The sequence below is a fragment of the Cetorhinus maximus genome, chromosome 24 (assembly GCF_964194155.1).
Source record: "Cetorhinus maximus chromosome 24, sCetMax3.hap1.1, whole genome shotgun sequence".
In the NCBI taxonomy this organism is placed as follows: Eukaryota; Metazoa; Chordata; class Chondrichthyes; order Lamniformes; family Cetorhinidae; genus Cetorhinus; species Cetorhinus maximus.
This window is the reverse complement of record NC_135902.1, coordinates 54,177,014-54,203,257: the sequence shown is the minus strand read 5'-3', so window position 1 is coordinate 54,203,257 and position 26,244 is coordinate 54,177,014. Positions and strand designations below refer to the sequence as shown.

The window sequence follows — 26,244 nt, the reverse complement described above, 5'->3', positions numbered from 1 at the left end:
GTAAGATCCCTATAAATCTCATGGATTGACCTGTACAACCTCTCTTAGAGGTTGCTTGAGCTAGTACTGTTGGAGGAATTCAATGTGCTGTTTAATAAGAATATGAACTTCAGTGCCAGTGCGATGCCAGGTATGTAGGCCGTACATCCTAATGGCTAGTGGATCATATCAGACACAGGGCGCTGGCAGAAATTTGACGAAAGCTTGGCAGTTAACTGTTCCCTGGTGCATTCTCCATGGCAACGCCTCGGCCAGAGTCATTTTGCCAACCAATCAGCACCCTCTTCTGATGCAATATAAACTGTTGTTCTGCTTTGAAATTTGGTGTTCTTGCAAATAAGCTTTGACAACATGTCTCTTTTTTCAGTAATAAACTATCCTTTAGTTAACAACTGTAATTGGGCACCAGTGAAAGGAAAGCTTTTGGGTAGAATTACACCATTGAAGGAATTATATTAATTATAGTATGTGTAGGCCCCCTTAAGATGTGCAGGAAATCATACTAATGGAAAAGAAGAATCATATCTATGACCTTCCACGTCAATTCCTCTGATCAGTATTCACAATAGACAATTATCAGAGTATTCCTGGGCCTGTGACATGTCGTCAGGGATACTTCACAGAATTTAACAGAGAGATTAGCATATCAATCAATGATAAAGAAACTAGAATAACCAAACGCTCCAATGTCCTAAACTCTGAATACTCTAGAGAATACTGCAGTTATAAAAGAGGCATGCTCAGAGTTGAAGAATGCTACAATTGCTAGGGAAATTCCAGTAGATTGAAAAGCTTTTCTCTTAATTATTTCAGACAAAGTTTTCCAGAAAGGTGAAGGGTTTGGGAGTGTGGAAATCACACCAGAATATGCTTGAGTAACACCGGAGCCACATATCTGCAAATTTCAATCCACAATATCAAAAGTTACACATCAGAAAGACAGGAAGGCAAAAGGCGATAGTAAGAAAGAATGATCAGATGAAAAAACGATAGTGGCTTCTCGTCAGGTCAGATATTGGAGAGATGGTGCAGGAGGAAGTGTTTTAGATTCTTGGGACATTGAGATCTGTTCTTGGAGAGGTGGGATCTGTACAGGCCAGAAGGGTGGAACCTGAACAGAGCCAGGACCAACGTCCTTAAAGGGCAGATTGCTAGTGTTATTGGGGAAGAGGTAAACTAACTTGGCAAGGGGATGGGAACCAGGAGCTAACATTAGAGAGGAAAAACAAGGTGCGTAAAGAATTGGGAAAGCTGGAGTAAGGCTGTGAAGAAGGGTCATACGGATTCATAACATTATCTGTTTCTCTCTCCGCAGATGCTGCTAGACCTGCTGAGTTTTTCCAACATTTTCTGTTTTTATTGTTAAAGTAGATAGCTTTAGGTTGATCATACAAGTGAGGATTAGGCTGAATATAGAAAGTTCAGAGGGATAGAAAGTTCAGAGGGCAAGTGAAGAAAGAAATAAGTGAAGTAAAGAGACAGTATGAGAGGAGACTGCAGCTAACATAAAAAGGGAATCCAGAAGTCTTCTATGGGCATATAAATAGTATAAGGATAGCAAGGGCATGGATGGGGGGTTATTAGGGACAAAAAAGGGGATTTATATGTGGAGGGAGGGGGCATGGTTGATGTATTAAACGAGCACTTTGCATCTGTCTTTACCAAGGCAAAAGCTGCTTCCAAAATCAGTGAAGGAGGAAATAGCTGAGATACTGGATAGGCTAAAGTTTAAGACAGAGGGGATACTGGAACAGCTGGATGTTGATAAGTCGCCAAGACTGGATAAGATACTTCCATCGGGGTCCTTGTATATAAGGGTAGAAATTGCGGAAGCCCTGGCCATAATTTTCAAATCCTCCTTAAATACAGGAATGGTGCCAGAGGACTGGAGAATTGTAAATGTTACACCACTGTTCAAAAAAGGTTGTAAGAGTAACCCCAGCAACCACAGGCCAGCTAGTTTATCCTCAGTGGTGGGAAAGCTTTTAGAAATAATAATCTGGGATAAAATTAACAGTCACTTGGACAAATATGGATTACTTAAGAAAAGCCAGCACAGATTTATTAATGGAAACTAGCAATCGAGTGTTTTGCTGAGGTAAGGCTTGACGAGGTTAATGTGGTGGGGGTGGTGTACAGGAACTTCCAAAAGGCTTTTGATACAATGCCACATAACATGCTAGTCAGCAAAGTTAAAGTCCATGGTATAAAAAAAATTGACAAAACGGATACAAAGTTAGATGAGTGACAGGAAAGGGTAGTGAACGGTTGTTTTTTGGACCGGAGGAAAGTATATAATGGGGATCTCCAAGATTGTACTAGGACCACTGCTTTACTTGACCTATCTTAATAACCTAGACTTAGGTGTGCAGGGCACAATTTCAAAAGTTGCAGATGTCACAAAAAGATAAAGAGAAAAAGGGAAAAAGGGAGGCTTATGGCAGATACCGAGGGCTCAAAGCAGCGGAGGCCCGAAAGGAGTATAGAATACGTAAGGGGGAAATTAAAAAGGAAATTAGGAGAGCAAAAAGGGGGTATGAAAAAACACTGGCAGGTAAAATAAAGGAAAATCCAAAGTTATTTTACAAGCACATTAAGAGTAAGAGGATAACTAGGTAAAGAGTAGGGCCCTTAAGGACCATTGCAGTAATTTGTGTGTGGAGCCGGAAGACGTAGGTAGGGTTCTAAATGAATACTTTGTGTCGGTGTTCACAAGTGAGAGGGATGACGTGGATATGGAAATCAGGCAGAAGGACTATATTAAAATTAAAGAAATTAGCATAGAAAGGGAGGAGGTTCTAAGTGGTCTGGCAGACTTAAAAGTAGATAAATCTGCAGGCCTGGATGAAACGTATCCCAGGCTGTTGAGTGAGGCAAGGGAGGAGATAGCAGGGGCGCTGGCAATAATTTTCAATACCTCTCTGGCCACAGGAGAGGTGCCAGAGCACTGGAGGACAGCCAGTGAGTGTGGTATCGTTATTCAAGAAGGGAGGAAGGGATAAACCAGGGAACCACAGGCCAGTCAGTCTAACCTCAGTGGTGGGGAAACTATTGGAAATGATTCTGAGGGACAGAATTAATCTACACTTAGAGAGGAAGGGATTAATCAAGGACAGTCGGCATGGTTTTGTTCAGGGGAGGTCATGTCTGACCAATTTGATTTGAATTTTTCGAAGAGGTGACCAGGTGTGTAGATGAGGACAATGCCTTTGAAGTAGTCTACTTGGACTTCAGCAAGGCTTTTGATAAGGTCCCGCATGGGAGACTGATAGCGAAGATAAGAGCACATGGGATCCAAGGCAACTTGACAAATTGGATCCAGAATTGGCTGAGTGGCAGGAAGCAGGTGATGGTCGAGGGGTGTTTTTGTGATTGGGCTGCTTGTGTCCATTGGGGTTCCACATGGATCGGTGTTGGGTCCTTTGCTGTTTGTGGTATATATAAACGATTTTGACTTGAATGTAGGAGGGTTGATCAGTAAGTTCGTGGATGACATGAAAATTGGTGGGGTGGTAAATAGTGAGGAGGATAGCCTTAGATTACAGGAGGATATAGATGGGCTGGTCAAATGGGCTGATCAGTGGCAAATGGAATTTAATCCAGATAAGTGTGAGGTGATGCACTTGGGCAGGACAAACAAGGCACGGGAATACACAATGAATGGTAGGACCCTGGGAAGTACCGAGGATCAGAGGGACCTTGGTGTGCATGTCCACTGGTCCCTTAAAGTAGTGGGACAGGTAGATAAGGCGGTTAAGAAGGCATTTGGGATACTTGCCTTTATTAGCCGTGGCACAGAATATAAGAGCAGGGAGGTTATGCTGGAACTGTATAAAACACTGGTTAGGCCACAGCTAGAGTATTGCATGCAGTTCTGTAATCCGCATTATAGGAAGGTTGTGGTTGCACTAGGCGGAGTGTAGAGGAGATTTACCAGGATGTTGCCTGGGCTGGAGAGTTTTAGATATATGAGGAGAGATTGGACAGACTGGGGTTATTTTCCCTGAAGCAGAGGAGATTGAGGGGGGACATGATTGAGGTGTATAAAATTATGAGAGACATAGATAGGGTAGACAGGAAGGAACTTTTCCCCTTGAAGGGATCAATAACCAGGGGGCATAGATTTAAGGTAAGGGGCATGAGGTTTAGAGGGGATGTGAGGAAGAATTTTTTCACCCAGAGGGTGGTGGGAATCTGGAACTCACTGCCTGAAAGGGTGGTAGAGGCAGAAACCCTCATAACATTTAAGAAGTATTTGGATGTGCACTTGCGATGCCATGGCATACAAGGCTATGGGCCTAGTGCTGGAAAATGGGATTAGAATAGTTAGGTACTTGTTTGACTGGCGCAGACTCGATGGGCTAAAGGGCCTTTTTCTGTGCTGTAGACCTCTATGACTCTAAAATTTGGAAGTGTTGAGAAGTGTGAGAAGGACAGAGATAGACTTCAGGAGAACACAGACATGTTGGTGGAATGTGTGAACACATGGCAGATGACATTTAATGCAGAGAAGTGTGAAGTAATACATTTCAGGAGGAAGAATGAGAAAAGGCAATAAAAAATAAAGGGTACATTTCTAAAGAAGGTGCAGAAGCAGATGAACATGGGGGATTATGTGCACAAAATGTTGAGGGTGGCCGGGTAGGTTGAGGAAGTATTTAATAAGACATACAGGATCCTGGGCACAGATTTAAGATAAAAGAAGCAAAGGTGACATGAGAAAAAACTTTTTCATGCAGCAAGTGGTTAGGATCTGGAATGCACCACCCGAGAGTGTGATGGAGGCAGATTAAATCAAGGATTTCAAAAGGGTATTGGATAATTATCTGAACAAAAAAAATTGCAGGGCTACTGGGAAAGGCAGCAGAGCACGACTAACTGAGTTGGTCTCGGACAGCTGGCAAGGATAATAAGGCCGAATGGTCTCCTGTGATTTTAGGTGATGCAAGCACCCCTTCTGCAGCAATTTCTTCAAAGCCCTAAGTTGAAAACAGTGTTTGTTAACTGATAGTCACTTAGACCTGGGGACTTGTAAAGAGAGTCAGGGAAGAATCCCCTTTCAACAACATTCAGGATGCTTCCGGACAATAAAACAAGCAGGCACAAGAGGGGCATGGAAACCCTAACTGATGACACAGAGAACAGAGACCTTGGATTCAGTGTGAGCAAGAGAGGTGCATGCACACCCGCATGCCCACCCACACACACACATATTATGTATGTGAGAGAAGAGAGTTTCCACTTGAATACCCAAAAAGGCAGCAGACACATGGGAACACCACCACTCCAGAAGCTCCCCTCCAAGTCACTCACCATCCTGACTTGGAAATATATCGCTGTTCCTTCACTGTCGCTGGGTCAAAATCCTGGAACTCCCTCCCTAACAGCATTGTGGGTGTACCTATACCACATAGACTGCTGCGGTTCAAGGAGGCAGCTCACCACCATCTTCTCAAAGGCAACTAGGGATGGGCATTAAATGCTGGCGTAGCCAGTGAAGCCCACATCCCATGAATGAATATAAAAAATTAATTCAATCGCCTGATTCTTTTTGATTTTGTGTTCCCCATTGCCTTCATGTCGAGATAATTGTGGTGACAGAATCTTTCCTATCAACATCTTACAGTTCCAAATTAGCTGCTCTGCCACTTCTAATCATTTTAAAACTGAATGACCCAATTCTCCTTCCTAATGTGATCGAATTTGAAGGAGACGTAGTATTTAACCTCTCACTTCCCTCCAGAGATATATGGTGTGGTGCAGTGATCTGATTGTGAACTAGGTAGCAGGTCATAATCAGATGCACATTTAAAATACAAATGGCTCTATACATCAGGTTATGTTGCTGAACCTCTCAATCACCAAGTCCCAGAAACAAAGTTTGAAATGCAATTTCTCCTCTTTTACTAATGAGACATCCCTGGCTGCACAGTGGGTATACATTCTATTTCTGAGCTTCTTCCATTGATAGCAGACGTACATGCATGCAAAATCATGACAAAACCAATTTTTTAAGACACAGAAAAGGGACTAACTAACAATTGAGGAACAAAGATGAGAAGAAATGGAACAAGCCTCCACGAATTTGCAGCAAAGAAAAGTGGGGTAAAAACCAGCTTCTACTAACCATAGATTCATTTTCAGTTCATTTTCAAGTTCAGTTTCATGCATGGGGAAAACCAGTGACTCAATGTGTACATGGTATTTTAACACAGGACATCAACTTGCTTCAGACATCCATCAAATCTGCCAGTTTTTTGTACAAACTCCTATTCCAAATTCTGAGGTATCCTATCATAGAATCATATACAGTTTACAGCACAGAAAGAGGCTACTTGGCCCATTGTGCCTGCGCCAGCCAAAAAACTAGCCACCCAGCCTCATCCCACTTTCCAGCATTTGGTCCATAGCCCTGCAGGTTACGGGACTTCAGGTGCCGTAACCTTTTAAATGAGTTGAGCGTTACATGACAAAACTCTTTGGTTTTCGGATACTCTAGGATTGCAGACAAGATCACACAGTTCCCTTGCACCATCATTGAATCTTTGCCTTTAAAAAGTACTTCACAGTTCAACAATTTTGTTTGAATCACCAGCAAGGACAAGAAAATTGATTATATCATTACAACTATTTGGGATCGTGCAGAAAATTATCTCTGGATATAATTCCATTCCATCTAAATCAAGACAGATCTAATCAGCTGCTTTTTACTGTCACAATCTAGCTTGTTTCTGAAAAAAATACTAACAGTTTTATACGAACAACAAAAATTGTTGAGAAAGCTACAAAACTCGTTTCCATGAGAGAACTCTATGCTGTAAAACAGGAGAGAGATGCCATTCATATAACAACCCTTTCATTCTGATCTTGTTAGGGATTAAAGAGAAATATATTTCAGTCAACAGAACTACACCACAAGATTTCATGTTTTTAAGCAAAAATAAACTTTATTGTATGTAAAAGGCTTGAACAAAACCAGCACTATTAACTTAACAATATGGTTTATAACTATGTATGTCATGCACTGAGTTTTACTTCTTACTTCCCCTAAAAAAGTTGGTTAGAAGTTCCAGAGGCTGGAAATTCTACAGGGCAGTTCTTTCTCTTTTGGAATGGTGCAAAGTGGATTGGAATGAGTTATCCCAGATGAATAGAAAATTGTATTCCCAATTGGCTATCAATATAATTTCTTCTCCCTTGTTCGCTCCCCCTCCTCCAAATCTCATTTCTCTTGAAAGCAAGGATCCATGCTGCGGTACCTCTGCAAGCCTCAGCATCTACTCCATCAAATTGCATCACAATGTCAACATAGAAACATTTCCTATCACATCACCAGACAACAACTATAGGAACAATGATTTATCTCCCACACCAGGGCTACACAGCCATTGGCTGAAATCACTAAACTCATCAGAAGCAAAGATTAAAACTGGAACTTTATTAAGTGATATAACTTGGCACTGCGCCATTTGCAGCATTTAACCCATGAGCCACTAGAGAGGTTGTCACAGGCATTGGTTCCCTGCTTCTACCGTTCCCTGAAATATTAGCCTGAGGGGGCATTAATGGGCCAGATTTTTCTGGAATCGAACATCTCGTGGAACTAACTGCTTGGTAGGCTTGTGTTTTGCCCCTTACAGTTCACAATGTTTCTGGGTTCTAACTTGCTGGAACTGCAGACTGATAACGGTTCAATGAGGGCAATGGAATAACTGGGACTTCAGTGAATGATTAAGGAGGTACATTGTTGAATGTGCCAATGAGAAGGATTGAGAAAGAAACAGGAGTATTGAGAAGGAAATAGGGTGAACTTGAGTTAAATCAGATAGAGATTGGATTAGGAGAGGGGGAAAAAAAAGAAAAAATGTGAAAATTAAAATAGTTTACATCTCTTAGAAGAATTCACTACTCACGGGAACAAGATTGAACACTTTAAATTATTCAATTTCTGGGCCATTGGGTTTGATTGCAATTGCATTAACAGTGATCACAAAAGGTATGTAAAGCTGTTAATCACCAGATTTAACATTCTGTGGCAAGTTTAAGAAACAATCTGCAAATCCAGCAAGGTCTTAATCGTAACAGGGAAGCTAAGGCATCATTTGTGCAAAGCAAACAGTGGAATGGTGTAAATTGACCATCAAACCGCAGATTCAGAATATTTCTTAATTCCCTAAATGTATTGGCCGATTTGTACTCTAATAATGGCATGCAACATTAACATGCGGTTAATTTTCCAGCAGAGGTCTAGCCCATAATATTGTGGGATTGTATGATAAATATTCTACCCAGAGAGTTTCTGTAGAGAAGGGACAAAACTCATTTTTGCTTACAAAGCAACATTATTGAGTATTAGGGCATCCTCTAGTGATAAAACAAGGGACTGCAGTCCAAAACTCATAACATTTAAGAAGTATTTGGATGTGCAGTTGTGATGCCATGGCATACAAGGCTATGGGCCTAGTGCTGGAAAACAGGATTAGAATAGTTAGGTACTTGTTTGACCGGTGCAGGTTCGATGGGCCGAAAAGCCTTTTTCTGTGCTGTCGGCCTCTATGACTCTATAATACCTCTCGAGCTCCCTCCACACCCCCCTCCTGGTGATGTGCCAACAACAACTTGCACTAAGACAGAACCTTTAGCATACAAACATACGAATTAGGAGTAGGCCACTCAGCCCCTCAAGCAAGCCCCGCCATTCAATACGATCATGGCTGATCTGATTGTAATCTCATGCCTACCCCCGATAATCTCTTGTTTAACAAGAGCTTTTATACCTCAGCCTTGAAAATATTCAATTACCTCAGCCTTGAAAATATTCAAAGACTCTGCTATTCAATAGCACATCCCAAAATGCTTCCCGGGGCATAATAAAACGTAATGTAACACCTAGCCACGTAAGTAAACATTAAAGTAGATGACAAAAGCTTGGTAAACAAGGTAAAAGAGCATTTTAAGAGGAAAGTGAGGTAGAGAGGTAACAAGGCTTAGTTAGGAAAGAATTCCTGAGTTTAGGGCCTTGACAGCTATTGGTGCAGTGATTAAATCTGAGAATGCTCAAGAGGCCAGAATTAGAGGAACACAGAGATCTCAGAGTTGTGGAGGCTGGTGGAGATTACAGAGTTAGGGAGGGGTGAGGCCAAAGAGGGAGTTGAAAACAAGGATGAAAATTTTAGAATCAAGATGTTGCTTAACCAGGAGCCAATGGAAGTTGGTGACATTGTATATTTAAAACAGTTTAGAGGTCTGCAAACCTCCCACATTTCATACTGAAATTGCAATACCAATAGCAAGGTACAACTGCTAATAACCATTGTTGAATTACAGAGGGTAGGAGGGAGTGATTGCCCTTGACATCAAGGTAGCATTTGACCGGAGTGTGGCATCAAGGAGCCCCAGGCAAATTCAAATCAATGGGAATCAGGGGGAAATCTCTCCAGTGGTTAGAGTCATACCTAACACAAAAGAAGATGGTTCTGGATGTTGGGGGCCAATCATCTCAGCCCCAGGACATCGCTGTAGGAATTCCTCGGAGTAGGGCCCTGGGCCCAACCATCTTCAGCTGCTTCATCAATGACCTTCTCTCCATCATAAGGTCGGAAGTGGGGACATTCACTGATGACTTCAATGTTCAGTATCATTCACATCATTTCAGATACTGAAGCAGTCCATGCCCGCATGCAGCAAGACCTGAACAACATTCAGGTTTAGGATGATAAGTGGCAAGTAACATGCGGCCCACACAAGTGTCAGGCAATGACCATCTCCAACAAGAGAAGAATCTAACCATCTCCCCTTGACATTCAATGGCATTACCATTGCTAAGTCTCCCACTATCAACACCCTGGGGGTCATCATTGACCAGAAACTGAGTTGGACCAGCCATATAAATACTGTGACGACAAGAGCAGGTCAGAGGCTGGGAATTCTGCGACGAGTAACTCACCTCCTGACTCCCCAAAGCCTGTCCACCATCCACAAGTGAGAAGTGTGACAGAATCCTCTCCACTTGCCTAGATGAGTGTAGCTTCAACAACAATCATGAAGTTTGACACCATCCAGGGCAAAGCAGCTACTTGACAGGCACCCCACCCACCTTAAACATTCACTCCCTCCACCGTCAACGCAGAGTGGGAGCAGTCTGTACCATCTACAAGGTGTACTGCAGCAACTCCAGAAGGCTCCTTCAAAAGCACCTTCCAAGCCCATGCCCTCTACCATCTTTAAGAGCAAGATCAGAGGATGCATGAGAAGAACACCACCTGCAAGTGCCCTTTCAAACCACACACTATCCTAACTTGGGTAACTATATAACTATTCCTTCGCTGTCGCTGAGTCAAAATCCTGGAACTCTTTTCTTAACAGCACTGTGCCTACACCACACATGCGGAATGGACCCATTAGGTTGGAAGTTGGCAAATGTTACACCGCTTTTCAAGAAAGGAGGGAGAGAGAAAACAGGGAAATACAGGCCAGCTTGCTTAACATCAGTTGTTGCGAAAATGCTGGAATATATTAATAAGAAAGTTTTAACAATGCACTTAGAAAAGCATTGCACGATTAGAACAAGTTGATATAGTTTTACCAAATAGAAATCCTGTTTGACAAATTTATTAGAGTTTTTTCAGGGTGTAACTAGTAGGGTGGATAAAGGGGAATCAGTAGATACAGTATCTACCTCTACAGGGAGAAGACGGTGGCGTAGCGGTAATGTCACTGGGCTCATCTAGAGGCCCAGGCCAATGTTCTTGGGACTGTTAAGAAACACAAATACTACCTTAGTTTTGGGTCAGCAGTTGGTGTTCGGGCCTCCTGCGCATGCATAGCCGGGAGATGGTCGCACATGCGCAGTTTGTTAATTTCATCGCCTTTAAGCTGGGAATCAGCCATGCACACATGCGCAGAAGGGAAAAGAAGAAAAATGAAACAGCATGAAACAGGTCACGTGATCTGGAACTGGAGTGCCATTTGAGTGAAGATGTCTCAGAGAGCAAGACACTGGGAGGGGGACAGGGAGAAGGCCCCAAACTAAGAAGGTGGTACTAAGCTGGGAAGCGGGACTGAAAGGGGTCCCAGAAGAAAGTAAGTATGAGGCAGGGACAATGACAGGGATTAGAGATAGATCCCATCGAGTCAAGATAAACAACAGGAGCAGAGAAAAGGGCTCCAAGTTAAAGAAAGCTGCGCCAAGCAGACTTGAAGCAAAGTGGGTTCGAGAGAAGCCCAGATGATCTGAGGGGGCAGCTGAAGGTTGGTGACTCCGTGCTGCGGGCTATAAGGGCAAAATTATCCTTTTGGAGCAGTGGTGTTCTGCTTGGCACTGCCAAAGATCTGAAAATGTGCTTGGAAGGTGAAGAGTGAGGGTACTCGGAGATCCTGGGAAAAGGAATCTCGGAAGGCGAGATTGAAGCCCTAGGGGTGGATCCTTGTTGAAACTTTCCAAGTGGGAGCAACTTTTGGAGTGAATTCCAAGGCGAGCTCTTCAAATGTGGAGACTGGAAACCCTCGTGAGAAGGACTGAGTTTCAGTGAGACTGGTTGGCTCACGATGTGACAAGTGTCTGGTGGGTCGTTGAGAAATCCAGAGAATCAGCTTTGGTCGCATACATCATTTACTTTGGAGTATAGTGTGTCTGACCACAGTTCGCCAGTTGGTTCAAGGTACCGCATACATACCCTGAACATTAGAGTATGAGATAGATATGGTAAATTGTTATATCTTTCCAAATTTGTATGTGTCTGTAAAGATATAGCTAGGATGAAGGAATAGTGAAAATTTGAATCATCATCTTGTGTTTGCATTGAGATTTTTCCAACCTTTTTGTCTGGTGTAATATAGTTCATTTTTCTTGTTTAAATATACGTTTTATTCTGTGTTTTAAAAGTTCATCAGCAGACTCCTGTGAATTTGTTCAGTAACCTTCTTCCACTGTTTAAAAAAAAAGTTAGGATCTATCAAGCCAGGTTTCACTCTGGAATCTGACTTGTCCAGTATTATCAGCTGGGATCATAACAGGACACAGCAGCTGGTGGAATTTAAATTCAATTAATAATCTGGAAATTAAAGCTACTCTCACTAATAGTGACCATGAAACCATTGTCGACTGTAGTAGCATCCATCTGGTTCACTCATGTCATTTAGGGAAGGAAATCTGCCGTCCTTACCTGGTCTGGCTTACATGTGACTTCAGACTCACAGCAATGTAGTTGACTCTTAACTGCCCTCTGAAATGGCCTAGCAAGCTACTCAGTTCAAGGGCGATTAGGGATGGGCAACAAATGCTGGTCTTGCCAGTGATGCCCACATCCCATGAATAGGATAACTTTAAAAAGTATACCTGGATTTCCAGAAGGCAATCAATAAGGTGTCACACGAAAGGTTACTAGGCAAAATAAGGGCTCTTGAAATTGTGGTAATATATTGGCAATGATAGAGGATTGGTTAACAGATAGAAAGCTGAGAGTGGGCATAAACAGATCTTATTTGGCAGGCAGTGAATAGTGGAGTGCTGCAAGGATCAGTGTTGGGGCCTCAGCTATTTACAACCTATATTAATGACTTAGATGGAGACAGGGTAGCGTATCAAAGTTTGCTGATGATACCAAGCTAGGTCGGAAGTTAAACTTTAGGGAGGACACAGAGTGGGAAGAGATATAGGCAGGCTAAATGAGTGGGCAACAACATGGCAGAGAAAGGGAAGTATGAAGTTATTCACATTGGCCATCAGAATAGAAAAGCAGAATATTTTGTAAAAGTTGTGAATCTTCTAAGTGTTGATATTCAAAGAGACTTGGGTGTGACAAGGAATGCAGAAAGCAATTAGGAAGGAAAACACATATTGGCCTTTATTGCAAGATTAGGCTAGAAGAATAAAGAAATCTTGCTACAATTGTGTAGGGTTTTCCTGAGACAACATCCAGGATACTTTGTGCAGTTTAGGTCCCCACATTTATGAAGCGATATACAGTACTCGCATTGTGAGCATTACGGCAAAGGTTCACTAAATTGATCCTTGGGAAGAGGGGGTTTTGTCCTATGGTGAAAGGCTAAGTAAACTGGGCTAATATTCTCTGGAGTTTAGAAGAATGAGAGACAATCTCATTGAAATATACAGAATTTTGTAGGGTCTTGATAGGGTAGATGCTGAGAGATCATTTCCACTGGTTGGAGAGTCTAAAACATGGTGGGGGGGGGGGGTACAGTCTCAGGATAAGGGGCCGATTATTTAAGACTGATGAGGAGAAAGCACTTCATTCAAGGGGTTGTGAATCTTTGGAATTCTCTACCCCAGAGGGTTGTGAATGCTCCATCATTGAATACATTTAAGGCTGAGATAGGCAGATTTTTGGTCTCTCAGGGAATTAAGGGATATGAGGACCAGGTGGGAAAACTGAGTTGAAGCCCAAGATCAACCATGATCGTATTGAATGGTGGTGCAGGCTCGATCGGCCATATGATCTACTCCTGCTCCTATTTCTTGTGTTATTGTGTACATCAGATACACTGCAGCGGTTCAAGAAGGTGGTTCGCTAGCACCACCTCAAGGGCAATTAGAAATGGGCAATAAATGCTGGTCAAGCCAACAACACTCATATCCCATGAACGAATAAAAGGAATGTTTGCTTCAGAAAGACGAAAAATTCATAAATGCAATGGGAAAAAGTGTTTTCAATCAGAAAATGCAATGAACAGTCTTAATAATTTTACATAATCTTTCTCACTGCATCCCATATTTTAAGCTTTTTAACTCCAAATTGCAGATTGGGTAGGAGGAGAGTTATGTGCAGCAGTGCAACACATGAATACACCACTTTGTGAATGACCTATGTCATACCAGTGCTGGCAGCTTTATATAAATGAATTGCTGATCGTAAGAAGCTTTTAACATTTTCTAGGACAACCGCAAGATTCCAATAGGCCAGTTCAAACTTCTCACAAAACAAAATTAAAGAAAGACTTGCATTTATAAAGCTCTTTTATGACTTCAGCAAGGCCCAAAGGGCTTTACAGCCAATAAAGTGCTTTTGAAGTGTAGTTGCTGTTAGAATGTAGGAAACACAGTAACCAATTTGCACACAGCAGGCTCTCACAAACAGCAATGAGATAATGACCATGTAATCTTTTAGTGATATTGGCTGAGGGATAAATATTAGCCAGGGCTCCCCTGCTCCTCTCTGAATAGTGCTATGGGATCTTTAATGTTCAGCTGAGGGCAGATAAGGCCTTGATTTCATATTTCATCGAAAGATGGCCACTCCAACAGTGCAGCACTCCCTCATTACTACACTGGGAGTGTCAGTCTGGATTTTGTGCTCAAGGGTCTGAAGTGGGACTGAATCCACAACCTTATGACTCAGAAGCGAGTGATCTACCCACTGAGCCACAGCAGATCTATTCACCTCAACTTTTCCAGCTATGGAAAAAAATCTTCATTAAATTTCTATATGCTCCGATACTAAAGCAGTGTTCACTTAATTTCACTTCATTTTTTTTTTAAAAGGCAGGATTGTTAAAAGGAGAACTAATTTTGAAACATAATAACTTGTCTAGTGTCCCACATCTCGAATAACTCAGGGTCTTAAAACTGCTTGAATTTATTCTTCGCAATTTCCTGTTTGTACTGAACTTTTAAGGATGCTGAAGTATGCAGTCTCATTATGCGCAGTGTTGCATATTGCGCGGCTTAGAATCAGAGCACAAAAAATGGCCAAGAGCCACAATCATGACACTCTGGCTAAACTCTTCGTTTTGTTTTGGAGTTGTGGGCTGGGGAAGGAGAAGGGGTATACATATATACTTAAATATTTTAACTTATTGCAAATTTTTCCCGAACTTAAAATTCTTCTCACAAAATTTCAACACTCAAATTTAGAAGTCGTTGAATTGATCTTGGAATATAGTTACAACGCTTTTCAATTATCTCTAGTTGCAGGGTTAGAACTGGAAAGAAAGTTTGCCAGTCTGTTTGGTATTGAAATGCTGCAGCTCTTTGTTTCTGTCACTAGATGGTATGAGTATAGCAAGTAATGTGTGGAGGACTGTATGCATTGTAACAGTGGCATGCATTAGAAATTGCAAGGTTACTTCTCCAAATCAGGATTTGGAGAAACGAGACATAACGTTAAGCATTGTGGAACAAAACAAGAGTCCGTATACAACTTCTTTTTCATTCGTTCATGGGATGTGGGCATTGCTGGCTGGGTCAGTACTTATTGCCCAAACCTAGTTGCCCTTGAGAAGGTGGTGGTGAACTGCCTTCTTGAACCGCTGCAGTCCACGTGATGTAGGTACACCCACCGTGCTGTTAGGGAGGGAGATCCAGGATTTTGACCCAGAGACAGTGAAGGAACGGTGATATGTTTCCAAGTCAGGATGGTGAGTGACTTGGAGGGGAACTTGCAGGTGGTGGTGTTCCCATCTATCTGCTGCCCTTGTCCTTCTAGATGATAGTGGTTATGGATTTGGAAGGTGCTGCCTAAGGAGGTTTGGTGAATTCCTGCAGTGCATCTTGCAGGTGGTACACACTGCTGCTACTGTGCTTCAGTGGTGTAGGGAATGAATGCTTGTGGATCGGGTGCCAATCAAGCAGACTGCTTTATCCTGGATGGTGTCAAGCTTCTTGAGTGTTGTTGGAGCTGCACTCATCCAGGCAAATGGGGAGTATTCCAACACACTCCTGACTTGTGCCTTGTAGATGGTGGACAGTTAGTTTTGGGGAGTCAGGAGGTGAGTTACTCACCACAGGATTCCTAGCCTCTGACCTGTTCTTGTAGCCACAGTATTTATATGGCTAATCCTGTTAAGTTTCCGGTCAATGGTAACCCCAGGATGCTGATAGTGGGGAGTTCAGCGATGGTAATGCCACTGAATGTCAAAGAGTAGTGGTTAGATCCTCTCCTGTTGGAGATGGTCATTGCCTGGCACTTGTGGGGTGCTAATGTTACTTGCCACTTGTCAGCCCAAGCCTGGATATTGTCCAGGTCTTGCTGCATTTGGACATGGACTGCTTCAGTATCTGAGAAGTCGCCAATGGTGCTGAACATTGTGCAATCATCAGTGAACATCCCCACTTATGATGGAAGGAAGGTCATTGATGGAGCAGCTGAAGATGGTTGGGTCTAGGACACTACCCTGAGGAACTCCTGCAGTGATGTCCTGGAACTGACATGATCGACATCCAACAACCACAATCATCTTCCTTTGTGCTGGATATGACTCCAACCAGCGGAGAGTTTTGCACCTGAATCCCACTGACCTGTTTTGCTAGGGCTCCTTGATGCCACACTGGTGTCAAGGGCATTCACTCTCACCTCACCTCTGGAGTTCAGCTCTTTTGTCCATGTTTGAACCAAGGCTGTAATGAGATCAGGAGCTGAGTGGCCCTGGCGGAACCCAAGCTGAGTGTCAGCAAGCAGGTTATTGCTAAGCAACTGCCTCTTGATAGCACTGTTGATGACCCTTTCCATCACTTTACTAATGATTGAGAGTAGACTGCTGGTTCAGTAATTGGCCGGGTTGGATTTCTCCTGTTTTTTTGTGTACAGGACATACCCTGGCAATTTTCCACATTGCCAGGTAGATGTCAGTGTCATAGCTGTACTGGAACAGATCGGCTAGGGGCAAGGCAAGTTCTGGAACTCAAGTCTTCAGTACTATTGCCAGAATGTTGTCAGGTCCCAGTATCCAGTGCTTTCAGCCATTTCTTGATATCACATGGAGTGAATTGAATTGGTTGAAGACTGGTATCTGTGATGCTGGGGACCTCCGGAGGAGGAGGAGGCAGAGATGGATCATCCGCTTGGCACTTCTGGCTGAAGATTGTTGCAAACGCTTAATTTAGCCTCATTTTTTGTACTTATGTGCTGGGCGCCCCCATCATTGAGAATGGGGATATTTGTGGAGCCTCCTCCGCCAGTGATTTGTTTAATTGTCCACCACAATTCACAACTGGATGTGGCAGGACTGCAGAGCTTGGTTGTGGGATCGCTTAGCTCTATCACTTGCTGCTTATGCTGTTTGGGGCGCAAGTAGTCCTGTGTTGTAGCTTCACCAGGTTGACAGCTCATTTTTGGTCAGCCTGATGCTGCTCCTGGCACACCCTCCTGTACTCTTCATTGAACCATGGTTGATCCCCCGGCTTGGTGGTAATGGTGCTATTTGTTCAAAAGTTGACACATTTTCTCAGTTAGCCACTCTGATGTGTTGTAAAGAAGACAGATATGCATTTACACGGCCCCTGTGAGAACAAGAAGAAATTCTGCAGGGATGACAGCCACAATGCTGACCAAGGCATCATGGCTCAGAGGGCAGTCTGGGATGGGGGATTGCAAGGGGTGTGGGGGTAACATGACAGGCAGAGAGCAGAAAAGAAATGTGGTAGCAGTAGCAATAGTTCAAGCTTCTTTGAACCGGGATGGCACCACTGTCCTGGCGGAAAGGGTAAATAGTGAGGTGGCAAATGCTTTAAACTATTAAGTGTGTCTGGAGGTGGGAGGAGTGAGGACTCTACAAGAAACATAAGCATCCCAAATGTAAACAAAATAAGGCACGAGAGCATAGAAAGCTGAGATGATTGGCCTCCAACAAATTGGCTGTTACAAAAACAGTGACTGGACTACAAAAGTAATTCATGGAGTATGAAATAAGTTGTTGTTCTTGTTGAAATGCTTTTAAATGCCCCTTGAATAAGAATGCAGATTTATAATGCAAGTTCTTTCTTCCAATCAACAATAACCAAGAAGTTAAAATGCACTGAATTATGTATCACCATGTTACATACTCTTTACCTCTGTATGTCTTTGATGAAGTGCATTGTATTCTTTCTTGAGTTCCGACTCACGTTCTTCCAACCTACCAACTGAAAAAAATGTAACAAGTTAGAATGTTTTCCAAAAATGCCCGCAACAAAGCCATGCATCTTCATTCAGCCATTGATTCAAGAAGCAGCAGTCAGTACAGGACCAACATTAATGGCCCCCACTCCACTGACTTATCCATAGAACCATAGAACACTACAGCACAGAAAACAGGCCATTCGGCCCTTCTAGTCTGTGCCGAAATATTATTCCGCTAGTCCCACTGACGTGCACCTAGTCCATAACCCTCCAGACCTCTCCCATCCATGTATCTATCTAATTTATTCTTAAAACTTAAGAGTGAGCCCGCTTTTACCACGTCAGATGGGAGCTCGTTCCACACTCTCACCACTCTCTGAGTGAAGAAGTTCCCCCTAAACCTTTCCCCTTTCACCCTAAAGCCATGTCCTCTCGTGTTTATTTCTCCTAATCTAAGTGGAAAGAGCCTACTCGCATTTACTCTGTCTATACCCCTCACAATTTTGTAAACTTCTATCAAATCTCCCCTCATTCTTCTACGCTCCAAGGAATAAAGTCCTAACCTGTTTAATCTTTCCCTGTATCTCAACTCCTTAAGACCCGGCAACATCCTAGTAAATCTTCTCTGCACACTCTCAATCTTACTGATATCCTTAAATCAAATATCAAAGAAATTAAATCACATGAGTATGCTTCTTGTAGTTTCTTGGGTTGAATGGTGATTTGGTCAAAATATAAACCATTTTATACTTTAAAAATATCACAAAGGACAATAATTCATCTTTCACATCATCACATGGACAAGTTATCGGAGACTGGCCAACATCTCATATCCCTGTCAAGATGCAATGCATTCAGAAGAGGACAACAATTGAAAGCAAAAAGAGGGAAAATGTACAATGCCAGAAATTATGTATCATGTTTAACATTTCAAAGCTGCAACGGTGTTTTTAAAAAAATGAAAACAACAATCCACAGCAAATCATTCTCGTATCCTCCCTATGGACTGTTCAGCCTTTGATGTGCTTGTAGCTGCAGGATAACACAGAACAGCACCACCTGATGGGTGAAATGTGCCACTTTACCATAAGACCATAAGACATAGGAGCAGAAATTAGGCCAATTGGCCCATCGAGTCTGCTCCGCCATTCAATCATGGCTGATAAGTTTCTCAACCCCATTCTCCTGCCTTCTCCCCGTAACCTTTAAACCTTTTCCACTTACTATCAGTTCTGTATTATCAAATTGAAGTATTAATGAGGATTTGTAATTTGAATTTTTTTCAGGCACTCAAAAATCATTTTAAGTATATGCAGTGGACAGCTGTACCTCCAACATAAATGAATTTAGCTTTGGCAATCACAGTACCATGTTTTTCATAATTAGGTCTGGTGCTAGAAAACCATCAAAATTGATTTACTGTTCAGAGTGTTTAATCATCAAATTTTATGCAAGTCCAAGCTACAGTCATGTATGCTGTCAACTTAAGTAATGACACTGATATGGAAAACTGATGGCAATATTTCTTCATCTCATCAGCTGTGTACTCTGGTTGATCAGCAAAACTGGTTAGCTGTGCTCAGCAGGCAAGTTTAATGACTACTTGCTGCAAATTGCTCTATGATTATCCTGAATGCCACACCTAAAAGTTGGTGTACTTTGACCACACTATAGATAAATCCGTCCCACCAAACTAACTCTTAGATTATTTCAGAACATCAGTACACTGCATATCCTGGGAAAAAGTACACCAAGAGATAGTAGATTTTACTAAGTTTATAGATCAGACTGTATCGTTGTTTACTGTGATTCAGCAGTAGCACTCTTGCCACCCGAGAGACTTGAGCAGTGAAGGAATGTGCCTTGGTCAAAGGTGCCGTCTTTTGGATGATATGTTAACCTGAGGACGTCTGCCCTCTCAGGTGGTCACAAAGTATCCTATGGCACTATTTGGAAGAAGAATTTTCCCCTGTGTCCTGGCCAATGTATATCCTTTAACCAAGACATAAAACATATTATCTGATCATTATCTCATTACTGTTTGAGGGAGATTGCAATGCACAAACTCGTATCGTGTTTCTCACATTACAACAATACTACACTTCAAAAGTATTTAATTGGCTGTAAAGCACTCAGAACATTCTGAAAGATACTATATAAATGCAAATCCTTTTTTTTTGATAGATGATTACAATTTTGATGGTTCCGTTCTCATAATAAGAGTTACAAGAGAGCATAATATTGAAATGAAACCCACTATTATTTTATCAGTTAAACATTTCAAACGCAATTTAAATTTCGCTAAAGAATAAAGGTATGCCAAGCGATAGCAACAAAACAATCACTCGGTAACTTGATTATAGAACAATTTTGAAATAATTTTATGGCATGTGACCTAAAGGTAAGTCCAAAGTCTAGTTCTGTTGTTTCCCTGTCCCATGACATCATATACAGGTTCAGTAGCATAGTGGTTATCTTCCTGAACAAAGTAATCCAGAGGCCTGGATTCATGAGCTGGAGATGCAAATCCAAATTCCAAACAGCAGCTAGGGAATTTAAATTCAGATAATTAACTAGATCTGTAATAAAATGCTAGTATTAGTAATGGTGACCAAGAAATTACCAAACTGTCATAAAACTCCATCTGATCCACTAATGTCCTACAGAGAAGGAAATCTGCCAGCCTTACTGATCTGACATACATGTGACTCCAGATCCACAGCAATGTGGTTGACTCTTAACTGCCCTCTGAAATGACCTAGCAAGCCGCTTAGACACTATGAGAAACTATAATCCATGTGGGCTGCAGCAGTTCAAGAAGATGGCTCACCACCTTCTCAAGGCCAATTAGGGGTGGGCAATAAATGCTGATCTTACCTGCGACATCCAAATTTTGTGCATGAATAAAAAAAATTGCAGCCAAATTCAAACCAAGAATCTTATACCACAAAAAAAATCTCAAGTTAAAGCAGGGAAAATGGAACTTGGTCAGATTAAAATCATCACATTTCACACTATTTCAACAGCGGCCAACCTTTTGAAGAGATGTATGTGTCACAATAATAAGTGAGATTCCTATTGTAAATTACTTTTGAATCAGGCCAGATCATAATTGGGGTTTGTGTTATTCAATCTATTTCCTGTTTCACAGAACACATGGATTTCCACCTCCACATGTGACTCTCTGCTCCTTGACCATTTCGTGTTTTTACCTTTTTCTGCTGACTTGGCTTTGGGATTCAGCATTGTTTCTTCCTCCAACCTCCAGCCAAGATTTGCCTCAGGAATCTAAGTATTGCAGACCAGCAATTTTAAGCTTGCATGTATATTTGATTAATTTTTCTTCACCACCCCACACTCACCCACCACCACACCCAACATCCAAAACTCCTCCTGACTAGGCATATTGTGTACCAGAACCAGTCTGCAGGGATGGCTGTTCTTCGTTGTTGGTTAATTTCTTGTTAACAGCTCTTTTTTCTGTCTGTTTTTGCATGCCTTCAACGATTGCCTTTCACCCACGTACCTTTCTGGTCTTCTTGCGACTGATCTAAGAGATTTTTGCCTCAATTGCCATGCACTGACATGCTTTTTTCCAGAAATCCTCAATCACTGTGGTCCAGGCAACAGCAGCTCAGGTGAGCAAGGACTCACTTCAGCATCTTGCAATGACCACCTCACTCCAACCTTCAAACACATTGTACTGTGCACATGTTTGCTTGCACAATGTTTCAAGTCAGTTTGGCTTTTCACTGAAGTGCCATATTGCTGAGTGTTGATTAAATTTTGCACCAAGTATATTTGTAACTGAAAAGTTGCACCAAATCCATACCCTTCCCCACAAGCATAAGCCTTCCTCCTCCGAAGGAGGTTCCACCTCAACTCTTTAGTGCATAATGGCATAACTGGACATCGAGATATACCAAGCCCTTCATGCAACACTTATCAATTAGGTTAAATGCTGGGGCAGACCCAATGATGCAGTATGCAATAATCTTTCCAATGAAGAACTGCTCTGTAGGTCAGATGAAATTAGGAAGTGGGACAGCTGTGCAATTTGCCAAGGCTATTCTATCTTGCTTTGCTTTAAAAATGCCATCCAGCAGTCAAATAAGAAGTCTAGGCCCCAACGCAAAAAACCCAAATGAGCCAGAATTGAGGCAATGTTTATACAGATGCTAGCAGCCTATACAGAGCCAACAGCTAACTCCAAGACAACTGGAGTTAGGATAACGATACAATAGGAAGAAATGTAACTGAACTGGCTTTAGACACCAGGCACTGTCCACAATAGTACCAGACAAAAGCAAAGTCTCAGAAAAGAGTGGCTAGAAATCAAGAGAGGATAGTTTGGATAAAGATAAACTTGGTATGACAGACAAAGACCGCAACCACAATAGATTGTTTGCTTAGTTGAGTGGACAGCCATGCATGCTGCAAAAACAATATGGGTATCTGCTAGAGTAGTGGTGTCAGGGTGATGGGGAGGGGAGAGGTCAGGTAATGAGCGAGTGCCCCTGGGATCAGAATGGGGGGACACTACTGGCTCAATAAAGACATTATATGAATGCAAGTTGTTATTGCAGTATCTGAAGCAACTCAAGTTACAGAATGAGTTGGACAAGGTATGTAAGTGAACAACTACAACATATAGACAAATGTGAACTATAGCACTTCGAAAGGAAATACTAGCAGCATGCAATCCATGAATGGCTATTGAGACAGTTAAAGCTTAAGTGGGGGCACTTAGAATCTTAGTAAACCCAGCTCTTAACATGTCCACTCAATGTAAAACGGAAAACAAGCTCAACAGAATGCCGAACTATGACACTGAAACAGTAGAGTACAAGTCAGAGGAATTCATGATCATTCTGTACAGTGCTTTGGTTGACCACACCTCAAGTGCCACGTTCACTTGTCGTAACAGGCAGTATGTAGATTCTAGTGCCTGAAAGGTGAACAGGAATTCTGAGGCTAATTACATTTCCTATGGTGCAAAGTGACTACACTTCAAAAGCACTTCATTGACTGCAAAGCACTTTGGGACATCATGAGGTCATCAAAGACCTTCTAGAAACACATTCCTATTTTCTTCTTAATATTCAAGTCTGAGTTAAGATCAAATACAGGAGAAAATTGGGCAATTTCAAAGTTGAAAGGAGGCATCTGTGATGTGATTTTAGAGGTATAAAAACCAGTATTCATCCACAATTCACATAGTGGAAATCTCAAGTTCAAAAGATCACAGTGATTTGCAAGCACTGAATCATAAATCCTCCAGAATCTATGTTATCTACGTTAAGCCTCCATTCTCAACTTTAAACTGCTGTAGAAGAGGAGCTATATTATACAGCAAATAACGAGAATTTCTCTAGCCCAAAAAAAAAGTACTAGAAGAACTAATGGGGTTAAAGGCCGATAAGTCACCTGGGCTTGATGGGTTGCATCCTAGGATATTAAAGGAATTAGCTGCAGGGATAGCAGATGCACTGGCAGTAATCTTCCAAGAATCCTTAGATTATGGAAAAGTCCCAGAGGATTGGAAAACTGCCTCATTCAAAAAGGGAGGGAGACAAAAAAAGGTAGCTATAGGCCAGTTAGCTTAACATCTGTCACTGGGAAAATGTTGGAGTCTATTACAAAGGATGTAATAGCAGAGCATTTAGAAATGCATAATATAGTCAAGCAGAATCAGCATGGCTTCATGAAGAGGAAATCATGCCTGACAAATTTATTAGAATTCTTTGAGGAGGTAACAAGTAAGATAAAGGGGAACCAGTAGGTGTAACATATTTGGATTTCCAAAAGGCGTTTGACAAGGTACTGTGCATGAGGCTACTTAATAAGATAAGAGCCCATGGTGTCGGGGGTAGTATATTAGCATGGACAGAGGATTGACTAACTAATAGTAGACAGAGTTGGGAAACTGGGGGGGGGTGGGGGATGGCATTTTCAGGATGAGAACCTGTAACTAGTGGAGTTCCAAAGGGATCAGTGCTGGTTCTACAATTATTTACAACATACATGAATGACTTAGATGAGGGAAGTGAATGTACTATCGCCAAGTTTGCGGTTGACAAAAATAGGTGGGAAGGCAAGTGGTGAGGATGACAGAGAGTTCTACAGAGGGGTATAGACAGGTTAAGTGAGTGGGCAAAAATGTGGCAGATGGAATATAATGTGGGAAAGTGTGAGGTTATGCACTTTGGCAGGAAGAACACAGGAGCTGAATATTATTTAAACGGAGAAAAAAACGGAGAAAAATGAAGAAAGCTGCAGCACAGAGGGATTTGGGGGTCCTCGTACATGAATCCCAAAATGCAAGCAATCAAGTTCAGCAGGTAATAGGTAAGGCAAATGGAATGTTGGCCTTTATTTCAAAGGGAATGGAGTATAAAAATAGGAAAGTCTTGCTAAAACTATACAAGGCATTAGTTAGACCACACCTAGAATACTGTGAACAGTTTTAGTCCCCTTATCTAAGGAAAGTTTTACTGGCATTGGAGACAGTCCAGAGAAGGTTCACTAGGTTGATCCCAGGGATGGAGGGATTTTCTTATGAGGAGAGGTTGAGTAGGTTGGGCCTGCACTTATTGGAGTTAGAAGAATGAGAGATGACCTTGTTGAAACATATAAGATTCTTAGTGGGATTGACAGGGTAGATGCTGAGAGGCTGTTTCCCCTTGTGGAAGAGTCTAGGGCCATAGAGCATAATCTCAGAGTAAGGGGTCACCCATTTAAAACAGAAATGAGGACGACTTTCTTCTCTCAGAGGGTAGTGAATCTGTGAAATTCTTTACCGCAGAGGGCTGTAGAGGCTGGGTTGTTAAGTATATTCAAGGCTGAGATAGACAGATTTTTAATCAGTAAGGGGATCAAGGGTTACTGGGAAAAGGCAGGAAAGTGGAGTTGAGGACTATCAGATCAGCCACAATCTCATTGAATGGCAGAGCAGACTCGATGGGCTGAATGGCCTACTTCTGCTCCTATGTCTTATGGTCTTTTATATAGTGTCTTTCAAGACCTCAGAATGCCCAGAGCACCTCAGAATCAATGAATTACTTTTGAAGTATAATCACTATTGTAATGGGGGGGGGGGGGGGAAGTCCAAACTAGAGGGCATAAACATTGGAACAGGATTAGACCATTTAGCCCCAAGCATGTTGCACCGTTGAATGGAATCATGATGATCTAACTCCATAGACGTGTTTTTGCTCCATATCGTCGGTTAACAGAACTAGAAAATAGTCACTAATAAATTCAATAAGGAATTCAGGAGAAACTTCTTTCCCAGACAGGGATGAGAATGTGAAACAAAAACAAAAATACCTGGAAAAACTCAGCAGGTCTGACAGCATCTGCGGAGAGGAACGCAGTTAACGTTTTGAGTCTGTATGACTCTTCAACAGAACTAAGGAAAAATAGAAGAGAGGTGAAATATAAGCTGGTTTAAGTGGGGGGTGGGACAGGTAGAGCTGGATATAGGGCCAGTGATAGGTGGAGATAACCAAAAGATGTCACAGACAAAAGGACAAAGAGGTGTTGAAGCTGGTGATATTAACTAAGGAATGTGATAATAAAGGTACCGATAGCCCTATCTGAGAATGAAATATGAGAATGTGGAACTTGCTACAATAAAGAGAAATTGAGGTGAATCACACAGATGCATTTAAGGGAAAGTTAGATAAGTACATGAGGCAGTAAGGTATAGAAAGATATGCTGATAGAGAGATAAGGAGCAGAAAACATTGGCACTGACCAGTTTTAAAAAAATATATATTCATTCATGGGATGTGGGCTTCGCTGGCTGGGACAGCATTTACTGCCCATCCCTAGTTGCCATTGAGAAGGTGGTGGTGAACTGCCTTCTTGAACTGCTGCAGTCCATATGGTGTAGGTACACCCACAGTGCTGTTAGGAAGGAGTTTCAGAATTTTGACCCAGCAGCAGTAAAGGAACAGCGATATATTTCCAAGTCAGGATGGTGAGTGGCTTTGGGGGGAGGGGGGAGGGGGGGTGGGGGAACGGGACACTTCCAGGTGGTGGTGTTCCATCTATCTGCTGCTCTTGCCCTTCTCGATGGTAGTGGTCGTGGGTTTGGAAGGTGCTGTCTAAGGAGCTTTGGTGAATTCCTGCTGTCCATCTTGTAGGTGGTACACACTGCTGCTACTGTGCATTGGTGTTGGAGGGAGTGAAGGTTTGTGGATGTGGTGCCAATCAAGCGGGCTGCTTTGTCCTAGACAGTATCAAATTTCTTGAGTGTTGTTGGAGCTGCATTCATCTAGCCAAGTGGGGAGTATTCCATCACACTCCTAACTTGTGCCTTGTAGATGATGGATAGGCGTTGGAGAGTCAGGAGATGAGTTACTGGTCGCAGGATTCCTAGCCTCTGACCTGCTCTTGTAGCCAC

At 42.2% G+C, this 26,244-nt stretch overlaps 1 protein-coding gene across 2 annotated transcripts in view; it reads right to left on the bottom strand.

Moving 5' to 3' along the window:
- Positions 1–26,244, bottom strand: part of LOC144667627 (C-Jun-amino-terminal kinase-interacting protein 4-like) — a 221,878-nt gene that overhangs the window by 113,892 nt on the left and 81,742 nt on the right. For both annotated transcript variants that reach the window (XM_078529101.1, XM_078529102.1), the window contains exon 3: positions 17,787–17,857. In XM_078529101.1, the coding sequence (XP_078385227.1) occupies positions 17,787–17,857 (71 nt within the window). The remainder of the gene's footprint in view (positions 1–17,786; positions 17,858–26,244) is intronic.